The sequence below is a fragment of the Schistocerca americana genome, chromosome 1 (assembly GCF_021461395.2).
Source record: "Schistocerca americana isolate TAMUIC-IGC-003095 chromosome 1, iqSchAmer2.1, whole genome shotgun sequence".
Lineage (NCBI taxonomy): Eukaryota > Metazoa > Arthropoda > Insecta > Orthoptera > Acrididae > Schistocerca > Schistocerca americana.
In genome coordinates, this window is record NC_060119.1 from 726,068,742 (window position 1) to 726,094,423 (window position 25,682).

At 40.4% G+C, this 25,682-nt stretch overlaps 1 protein-coding gene across 4 annotated transcripts in view; it reads left to right on the plus strand.

Moving 5' to 3' along the window:
* LOC124610446 (protein unc-13 homolog 4B) overlaps positions 1–22,024 on the plus strand; it is a 251,742-nt gene extending 229,718 nt beyond the window's left edge. For all 4 annotated transcript variants that reach the window (XM_047140159.1, XM_047140161.1, XM_047140160.1 and 1 more), the window contains 4 exons: positions 936–1,239; positions 17,330–17,453; positions 17,534–17,730; positions 21,687–22,024. In XM_047140159.1, coding sequence (XP_046996115.1) covers positions 936–1,239; positions 17,330–17,453; positions 17,534–17,730; positions 21,687–21,778 — 717 coding nt within the window. In that variant the 3' untranslated portion in view covers positions 21,779–22,024. The remainder of the gene's footprint in view (positions 1–935; positions 1,240–17,329; positions 17,454–17,533; positions 17,731–21,686) is intronic.
* The last annotated feature ends 3,658 nt before the right edge of the window (positions 22,025–25,682 follow it).

The following is a 25,682-nucleotide window of genomic DNA, read 5'->3' on the forward strand; positions in this document are numbered from 1 at the left end:
AAGTTTTTACTTTGGTTTTCACCCACCTCTTGGCCACAAGACTAATTTGAAAGTGAGAACTTTCCTGGAGGGCACCAAATTTGGAACTTTATTACAAATACTTCAACAATTTACTGGCAAAATTTTAACGGTCATAGTGTCTTTACCTTGAATGTTGTTTGATTTTGCTACCTGCATATAAACTGGAGATTGTTGAATAGTATACCTCAAACTACTGCCTAGCCTTAAAAAAAAGCCATGTGCATTATACAAGTTCTCTGCTACCCCAGTAGCTGCTTTCTGTGTGTGGTGCATCCCTGAGCTATCAAGGGGTCGTGACAAATGTAGTATGCAAGTAATAGTGGGTTTGGTGGCTATGAGGAGGTTTGATGGAGGCTCTTGTTGTTGTGGTGGTGGCGGATAGTGATGCCAAAGGCAGAAGTGTGAAAACTTAGTCCCATAGCTGAATAATATCCAGCAGAACATTTTCAGTATACCTGTTTGCCACTCAGTGTCTCCTCTATGTAGCAATCTTAATTTTTCGTATTGTTGTATATAAACTTTTTGATCACACAGATTACATGTCAAATGCTGAAAGATAAAGAAATATTATTGCATTCTTTCTGTTTTATTTTATTCTATTATATCTTAATCAGTTAAATGAATTTTCATTGCGTCGGAAGACCAGTTAGAGCTTCATCTATCTGAAACAAAACATTGTGCTGAATTGTAAATATTGATCCTTGTATATTTGTTGCACTTGTATTTTTAGACGTAAGAGAAAAGTCAGATTTAACATAATCCAAAATTTTGACTTCGTTTAAAGTTGCTTTTCAAAGAGACTTACTGATTCAGTTTGCTTATGGGAGAGCTTTTGGTTTATAAAATACCATTAAAATGTAAAGAAAGTAATATTGCCTTTACTAATGTTGATTTATTATCTTTCTGCTTTTCAGAAAAGGAGGCCTCCATCATTTTTTGCAAATCTACATGAAACACTGAATATATTGATAGGTTTCTTCAGACAAGGAGCAGAGAGAAACACCTCCCCAGTTCTTCAGCAAATAGATTCAATGTTGAAATTACATGGCATGGAGACATCTGAACTTATACATCATTACCACTTAGAAAGGCTTGAAGAGCAAAATGCCATGGAGACACCACACTTTGGATTACTTACTATCAGAGCACAGTTTGTGGAAGACTTACTAAGAGTAGAAATTATGAATGCTAGGAACCTTCGACCAATGGATTCAAATGGTAAGGAAATACTCAATATCAATCACTTATAAGTTTGAACCTACATGAATGAATGCAATGACATAGAAGAAGAATAATTTAACAGGGATTGGATTGGTTAAAATATCTCAAAAGGAGAATTGGGAAAGTCATAGCAAATCTGAGGAGGGAGGTGAGGGGGGGAGGCAATTATGATCACAAATAACATCCCAGGCGAAGGCACTGAAGGGCTCAGGAGCAGATACAATAAGGAGACTAAACTGTTTGAAAAATTAAAAAAAAGACAGCTAGAAAAGGGCCACAAGATATTTTAAGGCAACTGTGGTCCCTATAGCAAAGAAAGCAGATTCAAATGTGTGCAAGGACTACAGAAATATTAGTTTTATATCTCATACTGTCAAAGAAATATCTTATATAGTATGGGGAACAGTGCAAAATAAAATAAAGACAACTTACTACAAAATTAATATGGATTGCATAGAGGAAGAGTAACAAGAGAAGTCATTGGATGTAAGAGTCTATTAACTAATGAACTTACAATACTCAATATGGATTTCAATGATTACTGTATGTTTCACAGATTGAGGAAAGGATTTTGATATAGCGAAGTAGAAAATAATATTTAAAATGTGAAAGCAATACGAATGTAGTGAAAGAAAAAGACTAATAAGAGAAATATACCTGTGATAGAGAGCTGTGGTGAAAATTCAGGAGTAAGATATATATAAAATTGTTACTGAGAGAGATGTGAGAAAAGGTTGCATTGTTCTAGTCCTGTTAAATATATTTGTTCATTCAGTCATCATATCCTATAGATACAATCAAGAAGGACAACTTTTAGAAATGTTGAACAGTCAGTGTACACATTAACAACTGACAAGCAAATCAGAAATATGATCTGTACACTATACTGCTTAGTCCTATTCATGCTTTTGTCCCCCCCCCCCCCCCCCTCCTCCTCCTCTTTCATGAGTTCATCCATGTTGCACACAGGGCCCCCAGGTATTGCAGCCAATTCTTTCTTCCTTGACTGTATTTCCTTCACCCTGCCCTCCCTCCCTATCCTCACTCCTTCCCCATTGTCCCCTCCTTCCCCTCTCTTGGTGTTCTGATTTATATTGACCTGGCTATCAACCTAGTTTCCTGTATTGCTTGCAATTTTGTTCCTTCTGTCTGTCCTTTCATCCTTTTTGGCATTTAGGTCCTCACTTGTTTGACCTCCATTTCAAAATTTCCTATTTTCAGTGTGAGCCATTTTGGGACGAACTCCATCCCTAGCATCTTCGGTGTGGATTCCTCTCCCCCTTTCTTCCCCTCTCTCTGTAGCCTCTTCCACCCTGCTATGTCACCAGCACTTGTAGCTAGTCTGTGTGGTGGGGATGTTACGTACTCATACACCTGAGCCACCTGACAACACATGGATCACACAACTGATACCTGAGCTGTTCCCTCTCCATGTATCCCAAGGAATGGTTTCTTGTCTTCTTGGAGCATTGGAACACCTGGCAATGGCCGCCGTGCCAGATGGCCCTTGCTGTGGCCTGGTGGTGCCCATGGGGAGAGTCCCTAGTCAGAGTGGGTGGTATCAGGGCGAATGCTTGGTGCCTGAAGCATATCAAGCTGCAAAAATCTGTCTGTTCTTAAACAGCCATCTCTCTGAATGGTGAGTGGTCATTGAATGCTGCTTCTTATGACCTGGCAACCTTCCCTTCCCTGGTGACATCATGGGAGCAGGGCGAGGCTCGACGTCTAGGGATGAAACACTTTCCCCATTACCTCATCTGTGCGAGGACTGATGGGGACACATTCACCACCACAAAGCCCCATTGTTTTTTGTTGAAAATATTGAGGACATGTATGGTGAAGTGGAGTCTCTTAGTAAGATGTGATTGGGCTCCCTGTTGATCAAAACTTCTGCTGCCACCCAACCCACAGCTCTTTGTGTGTGTGTGTGTGTGTGTGTGTGTGTGTGTGTGTGTGTGTGTGTGTGTGTGTGTGAATGTCTTGGCAATGTCCCAGTGTCTATTACTCCTCACCAAGCTCTGAATATGCTTCAGGGAGTGATTTTTCATAGGGAACTTATCCTGCAAACTGATGAGGAACTGTGGGCTAATTTGGAGCAGCTTGGTGTTAATTTTGTTTGATGTGTGTAGAAGGGTCACAAAGACAACCACACCAATACTGACACCTACATTCTGGCTTTTGAGGGAGAGCTTCCCAGAGGTGGTCAAGGTCATGTGCTACAGATGTGTCATGAAGCCATACATCACTCCACCAATGCGGTGCTTGCGTTTTGGGTACATGTCTTCCAGTTGTACGGTGGACCCTCTTTGTGGCGACTGTGGACACTCCCTCCATGAGGGAAGCCCCTGCGTTCCACCACCTGTGCGTGTCAATTATGTTGACTACCAATCTCCTCACTCACAGGATTGCCTGGCTTAAAAGAGAGAAAAGAAGATCCAAGAATACAATTACCTGTCTTATGCTGAGGCTTGCCAAAAGTATGAGAGACTCCATCCAGTGTCACTATCTTCAACTTTTTCCTCTGTTACTTCATTTCCTCCTCCTACCTCTTCCTTACCCCAGCCCCATCTCCCTCTCCCCTCCCCCTCCCCCTCCCCCTCCCCCTCCCCCTCCCCCTCCCCTGCAGTTTCCACAACCTCCTGTCTTGGAGCCCCTCCCCTCCTGGTCAAAGAAATTCCCCCTTCTTCGACACCTTTCAGTGATAAAGTTCCCTCACAGGACCCCTCTTCCTGGCGTCTCTCAAGCCGGACGACTCCTACCACCACTTGGCCACAAGACGCATCATATGTGGGCCCCCAGGTCCCCTGCTCTTTCAGTTCCGAATCTTGCAGAATCCTGTACTCCCCCTGTGCTCTGTCCTCCTCCATCTCTGAAAGAGAATAAGAAAAAACATAAATCATCCTATTCTGCATTCTATCTTGTATTTCAAGAAATGCATTTGGTGGTTATCTGGTGTTCTGTCAAAACTGTGCTGGCCCCAGGGTAGCATCTGATGGGGTCTGGTTAGCTCCAATGTTATCAGTAACTGGATCCCCCTATGTACCAACCTGGAAGCCATAGTGATTAGAGTGCAAATGACTCCAGCACTCACCATTTGCAATGTCTACCTCCCTGCAGGTAGGCCATTTCCTCACATTGCACTGTCTACCTTAATCCAGCAACTCCTGCCCCCATTTCTGCTGCTTGGGGAATTTAATGCCCACTACTCTTTGTGGGAGAGTGTCACTTCAACAGGCAGGGGTCTCCTAATTGACCAACATATTACGGACCTTGATTTGTGTCTCCTCAATGATGGTTCCCCTACACACTTAAGTGCCGGTCATGGCACCTTTACTGCTATCAATCTCACAATCTCCTCCCCTGCCCTCGTGGCTTCCCTACATTGGTCATTCCATGATGACCTTTGTGACAGTGGCCTCTTTCCAGTGATTCTATTGTTCCACTGCTGCACCCAGGCAGACAGGCCCCCACACTGGACATTCCACCAATTGGCCTTTATATATATGTCTGCTGTGCACTTCAACACCTCCCTCTTGAATTCCATTGATGCAGTTGTGCAAGGCATCTCTGCCACTATTCTTCATGCTGCTGGCACTGCTATCCCCCTTTCCACAGGCCATTGTCATCGACAGGTACTGTGGTGGACCAAGGACGTTGCAGTTGCTGTCCAAGACTGCTGACATTTGCTGCAGCATACTAAGCGACACCCTCCACAAACCAACCTCCTTGCTTTTAAGTGTCTCCATGCTAAGACTCATTACCTTATTAAGCAGAGTAAACAGGAATGCTGGGAGCTCTATGTTTCCTCCCTGGGATGTATGCCTCTTCATCGCAGGTTTGGTCCAAGCTCTGTAGCCTTCTGGGCCACCAGTGACAGTCAACTGTCTAGGGTACTAACCTTCAAGGTGCTCTGTGCACTGATCCATTGGTTCTCGCAGAACACCTCACAGCACACTTTGTGATGGCATCGGCATCTTCTTCCTGTTCTGCTTCCTTTCTCCAGCAGAAATGCAGAGTTGAACAGACCCCCACTGTTTCATTCCACACCATGCTGAGCCCTATAATGAACCCTTCACTGAATGGGAATTCTTGCAGGCTTGTACCTCTTTGCAAGACACAGACCCAGGCCCGGATTCCATCCACGATCAGATGATCCAACACTTGGACATTCCCCAGAGGTGAGATCTCCTCAGGATCTTCAACTGAATGTGGCTCATGCGTTCCATCACAATGATGAGACAGTATAGTTATCCCACGCCTTAAGCCCAGGAAGAACCTAACATCTCTTGACCGCTACCACCCAATTAGCCTGATGAATGTTCTTTGTAAACTGCTTGAGAGGTTGATTAGCTTCAGATTATGTTGGGTACTTGAATCTCTGGGCCTTTTGTCCCCGTATCAGTGGTGGTTCCGGACAGGACACTCTCCAACTGATCATTTACTCAGATTGGAAATAGCCATCCAACCGGCTTTTACTCACTGCTGGCACCTTGTTGCGGTCTTTTTTGACTTGTTTGAGGCATAAGGCATGGCTTGGTGCCATCGCATTTTAGTTACCCTACATGACTGGGGCTTCCGTGGTCCCCTTCAGATTTTTATCCCTGGTTCAAGTTGGCACTTCACTCAGCACCCCTTGGATTCAGAAGAACAGTATCCCACAGGCTTCTGTGCTAAGTGTCATACTCTTCCTCATTGCCATCAATGGGCTTGTGACCTCCGTTGGACCTCAGGTTACCCCAGCATTGTACATCGACAATTTTTGCATCTGGTGCAGCTCCCACTCAGTAGCATCTGCTGAGTGCAGGCTCCAAGGCACCATCCAATGGGCCTCTGCATGGGCCACATCCCATGGCTTCCAGTTTTCTCCCTCCAAAATGAGGGTTATGCATTTTGTCGTCAACCCACAGAACACCCCTGTCCAGAACTTTATTTGGGTGACCAATTCCTCGATGTTGTAGCACAGTCCAATCTTAATGCTCTCTGCCTCCTGCCCAACACATCTTTGGATGTGGACCATACCACTTTTCTCCATCTTTAGTGTGCCCTGGTCCTGCCCAGACTAGATTATGGTAGTCAGGTTTATGGCTCAGCAGCTCCCTCCACTTCGAAACTGCTTCACCCTGTTCACCATTGTGGGGTGCGTCTGGCTGTTTCTGCCTTTTGCACTAGTCCCGTTGATAGTCTCCTCACAGAAGTGGGAATTCCACCTCTACACATACTGTGGGGCCAACTCCTGGTTTCTTACAAAATCGCCATTCACCAGTTCCCTGACCAACCCATGTACCCCATGCTCTTTGCCAATAAGGGATGTCTCCCTCCTGACACCCATCCATGGGTGGGATTGCCGGTTGGCATGTGTCTCACTTCCGTCTGCTGGGATCTCCATCTCTGCTCACTGGAATGCACCCCGTATCTTTCCTCCCACAACCCCCCATCGGATGGTGCCTAGACCATGGATTAGGGCCGATCTATTCCAGGATCCTAAGATTTCTGTCATGCCTGAGGTTTTCTGGCCTCTTGTATGTACCATCCTTGCAGAGTTCCAGGGTGTCACCATCTTTTATACTGATGGTTCTAAGACAATTAATAAGGTGGGATATGCTTTCACATTTCCTACTGGCTTAGAACAGCATTTATTGCTGCGATCTTGTAGTGTGTTCACAGCAGAGCTTCTGGCAATTCACAGAGCTCTTCTTTTTATTTCTCAAGCCTCTCTCCACAGTGTTTTAATTTGTTCAGACTCGATGAGCCGCCTGCAGTCTATTGACCAAAGCTACTGTCATCACCCTTTGGTCTCTGCTATCCATGACCTCCTCTCAGCCTTGGCTGTGCTGCCTGTTCAGTTGTCTTTCTCTCGGTCCCAAGTTATGTGGGCATCCCAGGGAATGAACTGGCTGCCCGTTTGGATAGAGAAGCAGATACTTACTCCCCTTTTCCTTTCATGATTCCAGCTGCGGATATGCAGACCCACATCAAATCTCTCTTTGTCCAAAAATGGAATGACATCCGGTGTGCTACTGCTCTTAGTAATAAACTCTCCACAGTCAAGGAGTCTACTACAGTTTGGCACTCATCCTTTCACTCCTCTCAGGAGGAGTCCACTGTTTTAAGCCATCTACGCATTAGTCATATCAGGCTCACGCGTTGTTTCCTCCTACGTAATGACCTATCCCCACAATATGGTTGTGGAGCCAGACTGACAGTATCCCACTTATTGGTGGAATGTCCCCTTCTTTTGGATCTTTGTGCTAAGTATAGTCTTCCCAATTCCTTAAATTTATATATTAGCAGACGATTCATGGATGGTTGAACTGTTCCTCAGTTTCCTCCATGAAAGTGGTTATTATTTCTGGATGTGTGTGTGTGTGTGTGTGTGTGTGTGTGTGTGTGTGTGTGTGTGTGTGTGTGTGTGTGTGTGTGTGTGTTAGCTAACAGAGTTTTTTGTCCCTCAAATCGAGGTGTCTGAAAAATTTGCAGTAAGAGTTTATAAATGAGGTTTTAATTTTATTTTGAAGTAGTTGAAATATCCAGCTTCTCATTTTTTATGTCAGATGATAGTTTATTGAATACATCCTGCATCAGAGCACACACCTCTACTCTGAGCCTTAGAAAAGGGTCCACAGTCTATTTCGGTGTCTTTTATTGAGACTGTGTACATACAATCAGTTGATGCTGATATTTAATGTCAGCAACAAAAACCATTAAGAAGGTGGGGGCCTTAAATGTACAGAGAAATCCTTAAAAAAGACTTCTTCCTGATGTGTAATTCTCTACTTTACACAATGTTTTTACTGCCCACTTTTGCTGAGTAAACATTTTCTTACTGTAGGTGAACTGCTATGGAAGATAATTCCATACTAAAATGGGGGAGGGTGGGGGGGGGGAGGGTGTGAGAAAATGCTAAATAGCAAATACCCTTGTATTTAATTATTATTAATGAAAAGGTGCATAGTGTGCAAATACACTCTTGTATAAACACTTAAGAGTTCAGGGCTCCTTATAGCATGAATGTCATAGAATCCTGGGCATTTTTGGCATCTCTTTAAGTATCTTCCATTTCATTCTTGTAACTGTGTGTACAAGTATGGATACATTTTTTGGAGACAGAAAGGTTCTTCTTCAATCTAGTAAAAAATGAAGCATATTTACTTCAAATGTAATATAGAAAATTTGTTTAAATTTCAGTACGTGGTTGACAACAAAAAATTCTGCACAGCTTCTTGTTAGTAGGTATACTTAACAATACTTGCTATTGTGTGGTACAATTTGAAACACTCTGGCATGTACAGTGGAACACTATAGTCAGGGCCCACAATAATGTTTATTTTCTTGAAATCTTTCCTCTGGAAAGTTTTGTTTATTCTTCACAAACTTTACACATTCCTGTGGGCTGCATCTTCTTTTCTGTGGAAGAAATTCTGTCTGAGAAATGCCTTCCTAGAAGACTGTAGTTACACACTTTTGCAGTATGTTGGTGTACACTCCCTTTCTTTGCTCACATAACGTAAGAAGAAAAATTGTCAAATGGCAGCCTTTGTCCTGATTATTTCTTGTTTTATGTTATAATATGAAAGCATTCACTTCTGCCCATATAAAAAGTTGGAAAAACAGTTTTGTCCACCATTTTATTTGCCTTGTCTTGAAAGGGTAGTGAGATAAGAGTTGCTCATTCCTGTCTACATCTGTCTTATTGAGATTGTAGAACAGAATGGCATCAGATTTTATTTTCTTTGTCATCTTTGTTTTGCTACAAACTTCTATTTCTGTTTTTGTGATCTTGTGAAGACTTAACAAACACATACCATCCCTTGATCCCTTGTGTCCTTCCACTTTCAGTACAATTGTTTCTTCCTCATAACCAGCTTCATGTTGACTATGCCTTGTTCAGGAAGTCCTGTATGATTAGGTATGCACATTCCCACAGTCTTCGTCTTGTTCTCCCACAGAAAATCTGAAAGAGCTTATGAACTGTAATATCTGGCCGTATAAATTGTGTATCCCTTGCTGATGTAGCCAGAGAAAAGTCTCTGAAACAAGACAGTGGCTGAATTGTCTCCCTACCCTTTCCCTGTGTAAACTTTAATGTCTAAAACATATCTTGTCTTCAAATTGCATAAGGCAAATAATTTGATCTATATTTGTCAAATCTTTTTTTTTTTTTTTTATACACAAGGAAATTAATTCTTCCCTTGGATCAACACACACCTTTATCAGTGATAAGGCATTCCTCAGGAAAGAATGCTTCAGAAAATTGTGAAAGTAAAAGATTTAGGTAATCTATAATTTTATGCATGGGATCATTGCCAGGTTCATTACTTGGTATGTATGAGGCATTGTCATTTACGTGCAGGCAAGAGAGAATAACAAAGAATCTATTTCTGACCACAAAAGTTGTGAAAACAAAGTTATTTGTAGACCAGTATGCACACAGCGTGTCTCTCTTTGTTAGGTGGACATAAATTACAACAGCAAAGAAAAACTAATACTAGTTTACACCAGTTTATGAGCTCCACATGCCTGTTGGTGTCATGTTGTTTGAGCTTGTCATGTTATCTGGACTGGATTTCACATACTTCTTAATTTCTGCCTTGATGAGCTTTACCATTGATGTAGGGGAAAAAATGGAAAAAATGTTGACAGGACTGTTACTGTCATTGACATTTGCCACACATTCATATTCACATTCTTCTTTGAGTTCAATCAATGATGGTTGTTCATCCTAATTTCACATCTGAAGATTTTTCAACTCTAGAACATCTTGTCTTGCATTGTGGCTCTATAGATGGCACTATATTTGAAGTACCACTTTATTAGGAAGTATTAGGGGAGTTCAACAAGTAATGCAACACATTTTTTTCTCAGCCAATCTTAGTTGGAAAAAGTGCAGATGTTGTTGTGGAACATATTGGAATATTCCCACTTCAGGTCCTATATAGGTGGTGGCACTATACATGGCCTTCAAAATGGCATATGTAATAGAGGGGCATTCCAAGGAGAGCTGTTGTTTTCTTTTGAAAACCAGAAACCAGAGCATCACATATATTCCGAGGCACCTGCAGAATTCTACGGAGAACTGGCAATGAACAAAGCATGGCGAGTCATTGAGCAAGGCATCTGTTATCACAACAATGTTGCACAAACTTGGCTGATCTCCTGAGGGCCAGCCAGCTGTACACATGACTCTGATGATGGCTCTGACATCAAAAAGTAGAAATACCATGTGGGCATACAGACCCTCCCAGTAAGGCAACTTAAGGCCATCACATTGAATGAGGATTATGTTGAAAAATAGTGTTTTGTAGCCAAAAGAGTGGGGAATAATATGGTGTATTGCAATTCTGAATGACAACAATCTGCTTTCAGAAAAAAATGTTACATTACTTATTGAACGCCCCTCATGTATTACACGCTTCTTGATCTCAGTAGTGGTCAAAAACATATTACCAGAAAATGTGTTTCTAGCACAAGGAACCTGCAAAAACTACAGCTGTATGTGACAGTGCTGCAGTTTTGAATAAGTGAGGGTTGTCCTTCAGAATGCTGGAATAGTTTCAGAAACATTCACACAGTGGAAGCACCATGCAGAAGCCAGTTCACAGCATGCGAACGCTGAAGAGAAGCCTTGAACACAACGGAAATGACATGAACAGAGGAAGATGGGTGGACCTCTGTCGTAGGACACTTGTAGCAGCTCGCCACAAGAGCTGAACTCGGACCTGCAACAGAAAATATTAAGACAGTTGTAAGAGCAGATATGCTGAACTTAGCTTCTTAATTAGCTGTGTGTTTACTTTATGTTAACTGTTTTTACTCTTTAAAGATACTGATAAATCATTTAGGTAGTTTACCAAAAAGGTGTACTTGGTACTAGTCCTTCACATGTTATGTTCCACCATTATGACTTTAGTTTCATGCCTATGATATAGTCTGTCATTGAAATCCCCTGGTGCCTCTTAGAAAGTAAGACTGTGTCCTTCAAAGAAGAATATCATGCCATTAAATTTTAGTTTGCAAAGTACATTTTGTCATCCATCCCTAATAGTTTTTGTTTTATTTTTTAAGCATGTTTCACATTTTTAAGCATGTTTCACTTGTTGCACTATTTAGTAACCGACTGGAGAATTTTTACATAATTAGTAGTAATGGAGATTCAAATCTTCACTGAAGCTTTTCCTCTGTCTTTCTCAAGATCCATCCCTAATCTTTACTTCTGTTCAACTTTCCTCCTTTTTTTTTTTTTTTTTTTTAATTGAAAACAAGACTGAAAGAGTCAAGAAACATGTTGAAGAAAGAAGTAAATTTTCCATCTAGACTGTCTGCTTTATAAATTTCTCCACAACATTCTTCCCACAGTTTCTCTTAAAACAATGTGATAGTCACTGTTCATGATTCTGTGATAGAGCAATTTTCCCTTCAATGTGTATTTCACAGGTCAGTATATTTTATTGTTAAGTTTGACTATTGGTTTTACAAGTTGATTAAAAAAATTCTTAAAGGCTATTATGCTGTGTCCTTCAACCTCCATGGAGAATTTTACAGTGGAAAACAATCAAAAGCCTCAATAACAACTGTAGAGCTCATTGATCAATAATAGCTGATAGAAAATCAATACTAAAGCCTCCAGTTATTAAAACTGTCTATAGCTGCTTTATTAATCTTAAGATACTACTTCTTGATGGTCTGTAAACTGTCAGTACTACAAGTGAAGCTTTGAATAATGTACATAGAATGAAAGTACAGTAGGAGACACTGAACATTATTAAATACTTTATGCACATGAATAAATGGTTTCTGAAGAAGTGGGGAACTTCTGGAAATGATGGAAGTAATAAGAAAATCAGGGAAAACATTTTGTTTAGCAACATTCCCAAGTGTTTAGCAACATTCCCAAGGGAAATGTGATGAAAACAGCAAAGAAACGTAGCTCAGTAAACACATTGCAAAACTTAAGGACGAAAGTAACTGTTGTATGATCTGTCACTGCTGAGTAATATAGTAGCTTGATGAAACTTGGACCATACTTAGAAAGAACTCACACTATAGTATAAAAGGCAATTAAAAAAAATATGCAATGAAGTTAATGGAAATGACACTCTAATCTAAAGGCAATAATTACGCTGAAGTTACTGCTATCTATGATGGTCCCCTGGGCATTACAAAGTATGGAATGTGGTTCTTAGTGGGGGGGCAGGGGAGGGGGGGGGGGGGGATAATCACAATGGATGGCAATACCTGACCTGCAACATACACCTGTGCTGGCCACGTGGTAGGTCTGGAGTTCTAGTGATAGGGTGTGCCATACCTTCACCAGCATGGTTGATAACTGTTGGATAGTCATTGGTACATGTGGACATGCTGCAGTCTGTCTCCCCATTGCATTCCACATGTGCTCAATGGGATTTAAGTCAGCGGGAATGGGCACTTCAGTTTATTCGCCAAATATCCTCTCATTCCAAAAGCAGCTCCACTTCCACCCCCACCTCCATCTGCACTGTATGGTGCAGTATCATCCATAAAAATTAAGTTGAGGTTCAATGAATCCCTGAACAATCCCACATGAAGAATCAGTACATTGTTGCAACAATGCAGACCAGTGAGTGTGTGGTGTTCAAAGATTTGGAGGTCAAAACAGCTATGTGACATTGTCTCCCCACATTGTAACACCTATACTATGAAAACTATAATGTTTGACAATGCTCCTGTGTGCTTTACATGTTCCCCTCTCTTTCTGTATGAGGGTACATTCATAATCACTATGCAGATGGAACATGCCCTCCTCATAGAACAACACACAACCCCAGTCCTCATTGGTCAAATCTGTATGCTCTAGGCATTATCACAAACAGTGCCACCAATGTGCAGGTCTCAAGAACACAGCATATTTGTAGAGACACCACACCCATGCAGTAACCATGCCACTGTGGAGCCTGAAATTGTACGACTTGTAGTCCTGCTAAATGTGGCTGCAATTGTGTCCGCTGTTGGATGTGTGTCCCTTCTTGCCTGTTGCACAATGTAGTGATCATCTGCTGCTGTAATTGACCCTTCCCCAGTTCTTCAGGCGCCAGTGCCTGTGGTTTGCAATACTCCCCATGCATGTGAAACAATGGTGTGAACAATACCAAACTTGTGGGCTATAAATACTTGAAGTCTTGCAGATTTTGTCTTTGGGTAATGATAACCACAACCACAGTGCTTGCTGATTGACACACACACACAATATTTACCCATTCCTTCAACTACCTCATGTTGCAGCTACAGTCACTCTAACCTCGTGCCATGTGACAACCAGCTTTCTGTGCATGACTGGGGGACCTCTGACAACTTGATCCCACACTTTCACTCATTTCCACTGAGTTGTTGTTGTATTACGTTACTTTATATACATCATTCTTAAGATTTTCAGAGCAGTGTCTACACTGATCAACTAGAACATTATGACCAGTGACCTATTGATGTAAGCCATCCAGGTGACAGCGGTACCACCTGGCAGGGATAAAATGGGGAAGGTGCGCTACCTCTCTGAATTTGACCAAGGGCAAGTTGTGGTGATCTGGAGTCTCAGCATGAGCATTTTGGAAACTGCATGTCTTGTCAGTTGTTTAAGGAGTGCTGTAATAAGTGTCTTCAACATGTGGTGGAACCATGTCCAGGTGTTGTGGGTTGGGCAGCCACCCCTCAAGACAGATGTCTGATATCGTAGGCTGGGCAGATTGGTAAAAGAGGACAGTTGTGATGGAACTAACACCATACTTTAAATGCTGAGCGGAGTAAAACTGTGTCTGAACACACAGTGCACCGAAAACTCCTAACAATGGGGCTCTGCAACTGATGACCCATGCAATGCCAATGTAACATAATGACATAGGCAAATACAACTGAAATGGACATGTGACCATTGGCACAGTGGCAGAGCAGTGCATGGTCTGATGAATGCTGATACCTTCATCATTATCGTGATGGGAAGGTGTGAATACATAATCATCCAGGGGAACACCATCTCAACACCTTTAATGTGGAACAGAGGCAAGGTGGTGGCTCCATTATGCTCTGGGGAACATCCACATGGGCATCCATGACCCAGTGGAGCTTGTAAAAGACACCACAATGGCCAAAGTGCAGACCATTTACACCCTTTCATGCTGATCATGTTTCCCAAAGGCATTGGCATTTTTCAGCAAGATAATGTACGATGTCACAAGGCCAGGAGTGTGATGGAGGAAGACAGTGGTGAGTTCCTGTTGATGTACTGACACCCCCCCCCCCCCCCCCCCCCAACTCGCCAGATCTGAACCCGTTCAAACACATCTGGGATGTGATTGACTGTGGCGTCAGAGCTCATCGCTCCCCTTCCCAGAATTTACAGGAATTGGGTGGCTTGTGTGTGTGTAGATATGGTGCCAACTCCCTCCAGCGACCTACCAAGGCCTCATTGCTTCCATGCCATGATACATTGCCACTGTTATCCATCCCAAAGGTGGCATAATGTTCTGGCTGATAAGTGTATACAACACTAGAGGGAAAGACACCTGATGAAATGAACTATTTCACTTACTCACAAAGCCTGTTTACTAAAGACTCAAGTTGTTATGGAGAATAAAGAAATGAACACACCACAAAAAGGAAGCCCTCAGAAAGGATCTGGAGATGACAATAATAATAGAAATTGTTATGAGAAAAAGTTTTGCAAAATAAATTTGAAGTACAGTAACACATGACTAAGAGCCTTGGATAAAAAGGAAGAAAGAGGAAATATATTTAGAAAGTTTTGAAATTGGGTTGTGGAAAAGAATTGCTAAAATTGGGTCAGTAGGCAGAGAATGAAATTTTTGAAAGAGTGAAAGAAACAAGAAGTCTACTAAGGTAAATCAAGAAAAGGACCCAATTGGATTGCACATATTATGATAAAAAAAAAAAAACCTCTTCACTGAAATTTATTGAAGGAAATCAGATGAGCTAAAAGAAACTGATGTAGATGAGGGTACAGCAACTGTTATATCAGATTGATGGCTTATCTTTCTTACCAAGAAGCAAAAGAATCTGCTAAGATGGCATGAAGGACAGACTTTGATGATCACTTGATAATGATGTCTGCTTCCCGTGCATAATTAAGAATTAGACTGCTTTGGTATAGTTATACCTTGCCTGAAAAAAAAATTAAAGCAACCAGAATGAGAGGAGGAATCAAAGTGTAACTTAAGGGGTTGAGACGGTATGTAATGTTATTTCAGTGATTGCAAAGAACTGTCAGCACTCACAATGAACTTGGCAGTATGAGTCTACTTTCTAATATGACACTGCACCACCTCTGACCAGGATGCATGTGCTGATTCGGATCGGAAGGTATCATAAAGCCATTGTATTTTCTCCTGAGGCAAAGTGGCCCACAACTTTTGCAATTTGGCCTTTATGTCATAGATAATGACACTGTAATGGAGTTGATACCTGAACTGGTTCCACATATGTTCTATTGGGGATAGAGCTGGGGATATTGCAGATGATAGGAGAACTTCAACATCACACAGACAGTTTGTACAAATACATCTCGTATGGACAAGTGTTGTCCTGTTGAAAACTGGCACCATGATACTGTCACATGAGATGGAACAAAGATGATGCAGAACATCCATGACATACAGACGTGTCATCATAGTTCGCTCTATCACAACCAGTCACCACCTGAAGTCATAAACAATGTCCCCCACCATGATGCCAGGAGTAACACTGCTGTGCCTCTTCAAAACAGTAGAAGAATGGATCATTTTCCCAGGTTACTACGATAGCCATCAACAGTGTTAATCTGGAGCAGTGCACAACTGTAATTAATCACTGAGCACAATGCAATGCCATTCATCAGCGGTTCATGCTTTCCTGTCATGGCATGATTCTAAATGCATCTGTGTGTTGAGGTGTTAATGGCAGTTTATGCATAGGATGGTAATTCCATAGTATGGTTCTTTATATGATGCACAATGGCACAGAATGTTGCAGGGAGACCATTACAGTTCTTGGATGGCAAGTACACAAGTGAAATCATTACATCATGTCATGCACAGTACAGCAATCCTCCCTTGTGGCCTGGCATCATCGGCAGGGACCTTGATGTTGAGTATGAGTAGCATGATGAGAGACAAATGGAGACCCACAATGAGGTTTTTTCAAATTCTGACAAGTGCTGATAATGCCGTATCACGTGAGTATGCATCTTCATCTCCATTACAGTGATAACCCAAACTGTGGTGTCACCGCCAGACACCACACTTGCTAGGTGGTAGCCTTTAAATCGGCCGCAGTCCGTTAGTATACGTCGGACCCGCGTGTCACCACTATCAGTGATTGCAGACCGAGCGCCGCCACACGGCAGGTCTAGAGAGACTTCCTAGCACTTGCCCAGTTGTACAACCGACTTTGCTAGTGATGGTTCACTGACAAAATACGCTCTCATTTGCCGAGACGATAGTTTAGCTTAACCTTCAGCTATGTCATTTGCTACGACCTAGCAAGGCACCATTATCAGTTACTATTGAAATTGATTCATGTACTGTCAAGACCGACGTTCTTCATTAACGGATTAAAGTTAAGTATTCCACCAGCTACGTCCGTTTTTCTAAATTCTAATTTCCTTGTCCTGTTCCAGACCTCACGCCAGCCTGCGTGAGCTAAAACGCGTGCCTTTCGGCCTCCTCTAATAACTCGGTGTTGGCTCTCCTGCCAACCAAAACACAAACAACACTTAAACATGAACAACATTCATGCAGTCTGGTGGCTGTTCTGCCTGTCACAGAGAATTGCAGTTCTAATCATTTACATAACAATTGATGATGTTTACATGTACAAAGTTACACTGACATTAGACCATGTCTTATAGATACTTCATCTTTTTTGTCAGGCAGTATAGGTGTCTGTGGTACTGAGAAATATTTTTATTTCAGTTTTCCCTCAAAATTTTATCATAACTGAAAAAAAACTACCATTTGATTTATCCCTTTGGTATTCATTTGATTAAACATCATTTGACACTTTTTCCATGTGTATTATTGTCAAATATTATCTCATAAGTATATTGAAGTGTTAAAATTTCTTTCAGGTTCCTGTGACCCTTATGTAAAGATACACTTACTGCCAGAGGAAAAATTTGGTAATGTAACCAAGCCAAGAACAAAAACACACAAGAAAACAGTTTTTCCATTATATGATGAAACATTTACTATGTAAGTAAAATGATGGTGCTTTTGTTAGAGGTGTATACTTAAGAGATTCTGATATTACTGAACATTATTTTGTATTTCAGAAATTTAACACCAGAGCAACAAGGAATCAAAAATGGTATTGTACATTTTGTGGTTAAAGATCAAGACTTCATTGGGGCAAATCAGTTTATCGGTGAAGCATACATTGCATTTGCAGATGTTCCACGTACTGACATGACAAAAGGGCTTGAGGAACTGGAGCAGATTCATCTCAAGTTGAGCAGACCAACTCGATTTGGTAGGCTACAGAATGATCTCTTCTACTTTAGTTTTTCAATATTTTATAATAAAAATGACTGTTAAAAAACACATCTGTTTTAAAAGGCAATGCAACACTGATACAGCATGCCTCCGAACATATTTCTCTTACTGTGTTGAGTAATTAGCTTATTTTTACTACAAAGCTTCCACCTATAACACTACAGGTAAACATAGGAATTGTTCCTTTGAAAAGGATGTAACAGATTTTCTTCCTAATTATTTGAAGCCCTGAGTTTTTGCCCAGTCTCTAATGACCTTGTAATCAGTGGCATGTCAAACATTAATGTTCCTTTCTTCTTTCCACTAAATTATTTTACTGTATAGTATTATATGAATTAATTGTCACTTGACAGCATGCAGGCTGGAGTGCTGCCAACAACAATATACCAATGCACAAACATTGGTCCCTGCCAATTCTCAAGTCGGGATATTTCTCATTACTTGTTGTTTTTGTTGTGGTCTTCAGTCCTGAGACTGGTTTTCTGCAGCTCTCCATGCTACTTTATCATGTGCAAGCTTCTTCATCTCCCAGTACTTACTGCAACCTACATCCTTCTGAATCTGCTCAGTGTATTCATCTCTTGGTGTCCCCCTACGATTTTTACCCTCCACGCTGCCCTCCAATGCTAAATTGGTGATCCCTTGATGCTGCAAAACATGTCCTACGAACCGATCCCTTCTTCTGTTCAAGTTGTGCCACAAACTCCTCTTTTCCCCAATTCTATTCAATACCTCCTCATTAGTTATGTGATCTACCCATCTAATCTTCAGCATTCTTCTGTAGCACCACATTTCGAAAGCTTCTATTCTCTTCTTGTCCAAACTATTTATCGTCCATGTTTCACTTCCATACATGGCTACACTCCACACAAATACTTTCAGAAACGACTTCTTGATGCTTAAATCTATACTCGATGTTAACAAATTTCTCTTCTCCAGAAAAACTTTCCTTGCCATTGCCAGTCTACATTTTATATCCTCTCTACTTCGACCATCATCAGTTATTTTTCTCCCCAAATAGCAAAACTCCTTTACTACTTTAAGTGTCTCATTTCCTAATCTAATTCCCACAGGATCACCCAACTTAATTCGACTACATTCCATTATCCTCGCTTTGCTTTTGTTGATGTTCATCTTATACCCTCCTTTCAAGACACTGTCCATTCCATTCAACTGCTCTTGCAAGTCCTTTGCTGTCTCTGACAGAATTACAATGTTATCAGCGAACCTCAAAGTTTTTATTTCTTCTCCATGGATTTTAATACCTACTCTGAATTTTTCTTTTGTTTCCTTTACTGCTTGCTCAATATACAGATTGAATAACATTGGGGAGAGGCTACAACCCTGTCTCACTCCCTTCCCAACCACTGCTTCCCTTTCATGCCCCTCGACTCTTATAACTGCCATCTGGTTTCTGTACAAATTGTAAATAGCCTTTCGCTCCCTGTATTTTACCCCTGCCACCTTCAGAATTTGAAAGAGAGTATTCCAGTCAACATTGTCAAAAGCTTTCTCTAAGTCTACAAATGCTAGAAATGTAGGTTTGCCTTTCCTTAATCTTTCTTCTAAGATAAGTCGTAAGGTCAGTATTGCCTCACGTATTCCAATATTTATGCGGAATCCAAACTGATCTTCCCCGATGTCGGCTTCTACCAGTTTTTCCATTCGTCTGTAAAGAATTCGCATTAGTATTTTGCAGCTGTGACTTATTGAACTGATAGTTTGGTAATTTTCACATCTGTCAACACCTGCTTTCTTTAGGATTGGAATTATTATATTCTTCTAGAAGTCTGAGGGTATTTCGCCTGTTTCATACATCTTGCTCACCAGATGGTAGAGTTTTGTCAGGACTGGCTCTCCCAGGGCCGTCAGCAGTTCCAATGGAATGTTGTCTACTCCGGGGACCTTGTTTCTGCTCAGGTCCTTCAGTGCTCTGTCGAACTCTTCACGCAGTATCGTATCTCCCATTTCATCTTCATCTACATCCTCTTCCATTTCCATAATATGGTCTTCAACTACATCGCCCTTGTATAAACACTCTATGTACTCCTTCCACCTTTCTGCTTTCCCTTCTTTGCTTAGAACTGGGTTTCCATCTTAGCTCTTGATATTCATACAAGTGGTTCTCTTTTCTCCAAAGGCCGCTTTAATTTTCCTGTAGGCAGTATCTACCTTACCCCTAGTGAGATAAGCCTCTACATCATTACATTTGTCCTCTAGCCATACCTGCTTAGCCATTTTGCACTTCCTGTCGATCTCCTTTTTGAGACGTTTGTATTCCTTTTTGCCTGCTTCATTTACTGCATTTTTATATTTTCTCCTTTCATCAATTAAATTAAATATTTCTTCTGTTACCCAAGGATTTCTACTAGCCCTCATCTTTTTACCTACTTGATCCTCTGCCGCCTTCACTACTTCATGCCTCAAAGCTACCCATTCTTCTTCTACTGTATTTCTTTCCCCCATTCCTGTCAATTGTTCCTTTATGCTCTCCCTGAAACGCTGTACAACCTCTGGTTTAGTCAGTTTATCCAGGTCCCATCACCTTAAATTCCCACCTTTTTGCAGTTTCTTCAGTTTTAATCTACAGGTCATGACCAACAGATTGTGGCCAGAGTCCACATCTGCCCCTGGAAATATCTTACAATTTAAAACCTGGTTACTAAATCTCTGTCTTACCATTATATAATCTACCTGACACCTTTTAGTATCTCCAGGGTTCTTCCATGTATACAACCTTCTTTCATGATTCTTAAACCAAGTGTTAGCTATGATTCTTAAACCAAGTGTTAGCTATGTTGTGCTCTGTGCAAAATTCTATCAGGCGGCTTCCTCTTTCATTTCTAACCCCCAATCCATATGCACCTACTACATTTCCTTCTCTCCCTTTTCCTACACTCGAATTCCAGTCACCCATGACTATTAAATTTTCGTCTCCCTTCACTATCTGAATAATTTCTTTTATTTCATCATACATTTCTTCAATTTCTTCGTCATCTGCAGAGCTAGTTGGCATATAAACTTGTACTACTGTAGTAGGTGTGGGCTTCGTATCTATCTTGGCCACAATAATGCATTCACTATGCTGTTTGTAGTAGCTTACCCACATTCCTATTTTCCTATTCATTATTAAACGTACTCCTGCTTTACCCCTATTTGATTTTGTGTTTATAACCCTGTAGTCACCTGACCAGAAGTCTTGTTCCTCCTGCCACCGAACTTCACTAATTCCCACTATATCTAAATTAAACCTATCCATTTCCCTTTTTAAATTTTCTAACCTACCTGCCTGATTAAGGGAACAGACATTCCATGCTCCGATCCGTAGAACGCCAGTTTTCTTTCTTCTGATAACGACATCCTCTTGAGTAGTCCCCACCCGGAGATCCGAGTGGGGGACTACTTTACCTCCGGAATGTTTTACCCAAGAGGACGCCATCATCATTTAGTCATACAGTAAAGCTGCATGCCCTCAGGAAAAATTACGGCTGTAGTTTCCCTTGCTTTCATTCGTTTGCAGTACCAGCACAGCAAGGCCGTTTTGGTTATTGTTACAAGGCCAGATCAGTCAATCATCCAGGCTGTTGCCCTTGCAACTACTGAAAAGGCTGCTACCCCTCTTCAGGAACCACACGTTTGTCTGGCCTCTCAACAGATACCCCTCCTTTGTGGTTGCACCTACGGTACGGCTATCTGTATCGCTGAGGCACGCAAGCCTCCCCACCAACGGCAAGGTCCATGGTTCGTGGGGGGGAAGTTTTTAATAAGAGGTGCAATTGATTCTGATGTGGTTCATTCATTTCTTTAAAACCAGCTTATGAAAATTTAGCTCTGCAATGCCTGTAGCTAGTTATATACTAGTATCTATTGCTTCCTAAATTTGGTATATTACTCTGGAAAATTGTTACAAAGAATATTTATTTATTTTTTCAGAGTCAAGAGTTCTGAGAGCTTTGGAGAACAGACAAGAAAAACTGGCAAAAGATTTTATTAAGAAGCAAAAGGCAAAGATCATTGACAACTAAATTATAATCCATCCAAATCTTTAGGGCTGAAGTGGTAGCTACATGTGATAAATGAACTTCATTTGGTGGTGCCATGATAAACTGACGTACTGTAAAAACTTGTTCATTTATGAACTTTTTCGTGACTTTATTGAAAGTCTTATTTTGTACAAATTTGTACCTTGAATGTATTTAAGAACTTTTGTAAAGACTGCAATGTATATATATTTATAACTAGATAGAATAAATGTTACAGCATTTTTTAAAGATGTGTATGATGAAGCCCAACCTTATAAATTATTGATATGGTAAAACTGATATTTAAAAGCATTGTTTGTGGTATTACATATTACCAGGTTTCAAGCAGTACTTTAAATTTATGTTTTCATATTTTGTTTACTTATTCATTAGTTTTTTGACTGGTTTAGCACACCCTGCCACAAATTCCTCTGCTGTAACAAGCTCTCTGTCACAGAATATCACTTGCACCCTATGTTCTCTCATATTTGTTGGGTGTGTTCCACTCTTCTCTTACAATTTTTACTCTTTAGAGCTGCTCTTAGTATTTTGGAAGTTATTCCCTGATGTGTTAACACATCATATGAACCTGTCTCTTCTTCTTTCCAGTCTTTTTCATGTGTTTCTTTCCTCAATGATTGTGTGTGCAGGCTCCTGATTCCCAATGCTGTCAGTCCACTTTCCTTCTATGACACCATGCCCCGGATGCTTCAGTTCTCTTCTTTTCTGGTTTTCACACATTTCATGATTTGCTACCATACCTGTTGTGCTCCAAATGCACCTTCTCAGAAATATTGTCCTCAAATTATCTCTGCTGTTTGATGCTAGGAAATTTCTTTTGCACAACACTGCCCACTTTGGTGGTGCTAGTCTGCATTTTTATATCTTTGCTTTGTCTGTCGTGTTATTTTGCTTCCAAGTTCCTTTACTTCACTTTCATCATGGTCACTAATTTTAATGATAAGTTTATTGCTAATCTCATTTCTGATGCTCTTCAATATTTTCACCTTTCGTTTGTTTACTCTCAATCGACATTAGGTACTCATTACTGTTCATGCTATTCAACAGATCCTGTAATTCTTCACTTTCACAGAGGAACAGCCATGTCATCATTGAATCTTATGGGTAATCTCCTTTTGCCCTGAATTTTAATCCCTCTTCTTGCAATGTACCCATTACCTGTAATACGCTCAGTTCCACATGTCTTGAAGTCTCAATCATGATGTTATGGGATAACATATTGGAAACTTACTTTAGAAAGGATTATGGCCAAATTAGGTACATAATACTGTAATTAAAATTAAGTGGCCCCTTCCCACTTTATCTGCACATAGAAGATTTTGATAGCCAGTTCCACTCATATAGTACACAGTTAAAGGGAATTGCATTTCATTCCATAAAGTTGTCCCTTGTCCACAATATAGTAACTTGGTTTTGACCCAGTGAGAAACTGTTGAACATGACAGTGGCATAAGATGCAGGATTAGAGATATGACATTAACAGTGAACACACTATAGTTTTCAATAAAATCACCAGAATTGAATACTGCATCGAAATAGTAACATTTTGTGCAACATTACCACTTAGTGGGTGCATGTGTATTAATCTACACGAACCTTTTATTGAGACGTTAGTCACTAGCTTGTTTGACACTTCCCACTGCAAAGATGTTACATTGTTAATAATGTGCAAGAGACATATTCATACTTACCAAAATAGTTACTTTCTGTACAAATGCTAAAACCAACATGACAGTGTTACATGATTGCTTGTCGGTCACAAACTTTCAGATATATAGAAGTTGTGTATATAATATTGGGATGGAGACATTGACTCAAGATGTTAACATGACAAATGAATCCTGGAATCTGGAGATTTTTGATTGAGGTGGGCTATTTAAAGACTGGCGCACAGGTATTAGTTATTCTCAAACTACACAATGTTTTTAAAATGAGCTAAGTTGAATTTTAACTGGACTAAAAATCCCAACCATTATTTAGTTCATGGAATATGTAGAAGGTTAGTAAATTATCGAAGTATATAAAACCATCTTATGTGTCTGTGTTCGCAATACCTTACATTGGTAAGGCTTCTGTCTTGAAAATTATTTAACATTATGTTAAATTATTCAAAATCATAAGTAATGGCATAACCAGTCAGTGACAGTTGTCAACTGATTCAGAAAATAGTACAGTATAGATGTTCATAACCTGGTAAGCCCAAGAGTAAACTTGGCACTGGAAAATTGTGAACATCTGAGCTTTAAATGTCAGTTATCTTCTAAGTATGTTCACAGAATGAGTGGAATGAGTGTTTTTGAATAGATACTGGCAATATTTCAGATTCTGTCAGTCAGCTCAAAATGTTTTTTCATATGTATTGTTGTAGAAGTTTCAATAAGCCAAAACTTTTCATTACTCAAACTTTTAGTAAAACTAAAAGCATCACTGAAATAAGCAAGTTCAATATAATCAACTGGATAATAAATTTAATGAAACTGCACTTCAATAACACTTTGAAATATTAATGTACATATTTCATACACTGAAAATTAAATAATAAAAAAAAAAAACACCACCGAATAGGTGCGATAGTTCTCACACTTACTTGTCCTTGCTATATTTGTGACTATGTGGATGATAATTTTCCAGAAGTGTGATGTTATGTCTCCAGTTTCACAGATTCTGTATACCAATTGGAATATTCATTTGGTTGCCAATTCCTTCAATAATATTAGAAATACTGAAGAAATGTTATGTTTCTTCTGCCTTATTTGATTGCAAGTCTTTCAAAACTGGGTTAAACTCTGACTTTAATACTGGATCCCCTATGTCTTTCATATCAACTTTCACTTTTTTTTCCCATCACATTATCAGACACTTTCTCTTCCTCATACAGGCCTTCAATGCTCTCTCTCCTTTGTGTTTCACAATGGAATTTACATTGGCATGTTTAATGTTGATGCCCTGGTTTTTAATTTCACCGAAGCTTGTTTTGAGTTACAAAAACCATTTCCTTTTGATTTCTTCACATTTTTCCTGCAGCCACTTCACCTTCACTACTGTGCACTTCATATTTATTTCACTACTAAATGACATACAACATCTGATCAAAAAATTCCAGATCGTAATTTTGTGCCAATGGTGTGTTGGGAATGAAATCCAGTTGGCATCCCTGCTCATGCCTGTGTTTAATGTGTAACTGCCAATAGCTTCATTGTTATATGTCTGTTAGTTATTGTTCAGTGCTGTGTCACACAGTTTGCGAATTTTGAGATGGCAGAGTTAAAGGACCAATGCGTCTGCATTAAATTTTGTGTGAAACTTAGGAAAACCTTTACAGAGACACACCAAATGACGCAGAAAGTCTATGGTGATGTGTGCTTAAGCCATACTCGGTATTACAAATGGTTCACATGGCTTGAAAATGCTGGATGGAAGTAAAAGATGACCCTCATTCAGGAAGCGCTTTGACACCTATCTATGATGCTCATGTCAGGAATGTCAGCAAAATCGTGCAAGCCAATCGAAGATTGACTCTCAGAGAGTGCAGAAGAATGTAACATTTCAGTTGACTCATGTCATGAAATCCTGACACAGCATCTTGGAATGCATTGTGTTGTCACCAAGTTGGTTCCATGGCACTAGTCAAGATCAGAAAGTCCTTCACCTCGCAATCATGAAGAGCTTTTGGATTGTGCAAATGAGAACGAGATATTCCTTAAGAGAATCATAATTGGTGATGAGACTTGGGGCTACAGTTAAGACGTGGAGACCAAGATTCAATCTTCACAATGGGTCGTGAAAGTTTCTCAAAGGCAAAAAAAAAAAGCTCATCATGTCAGGTCAAATGTCAAAGCCATGCATAGTTTTCTTTGACTTTGAGGAATTGGTTCATCATGAATTT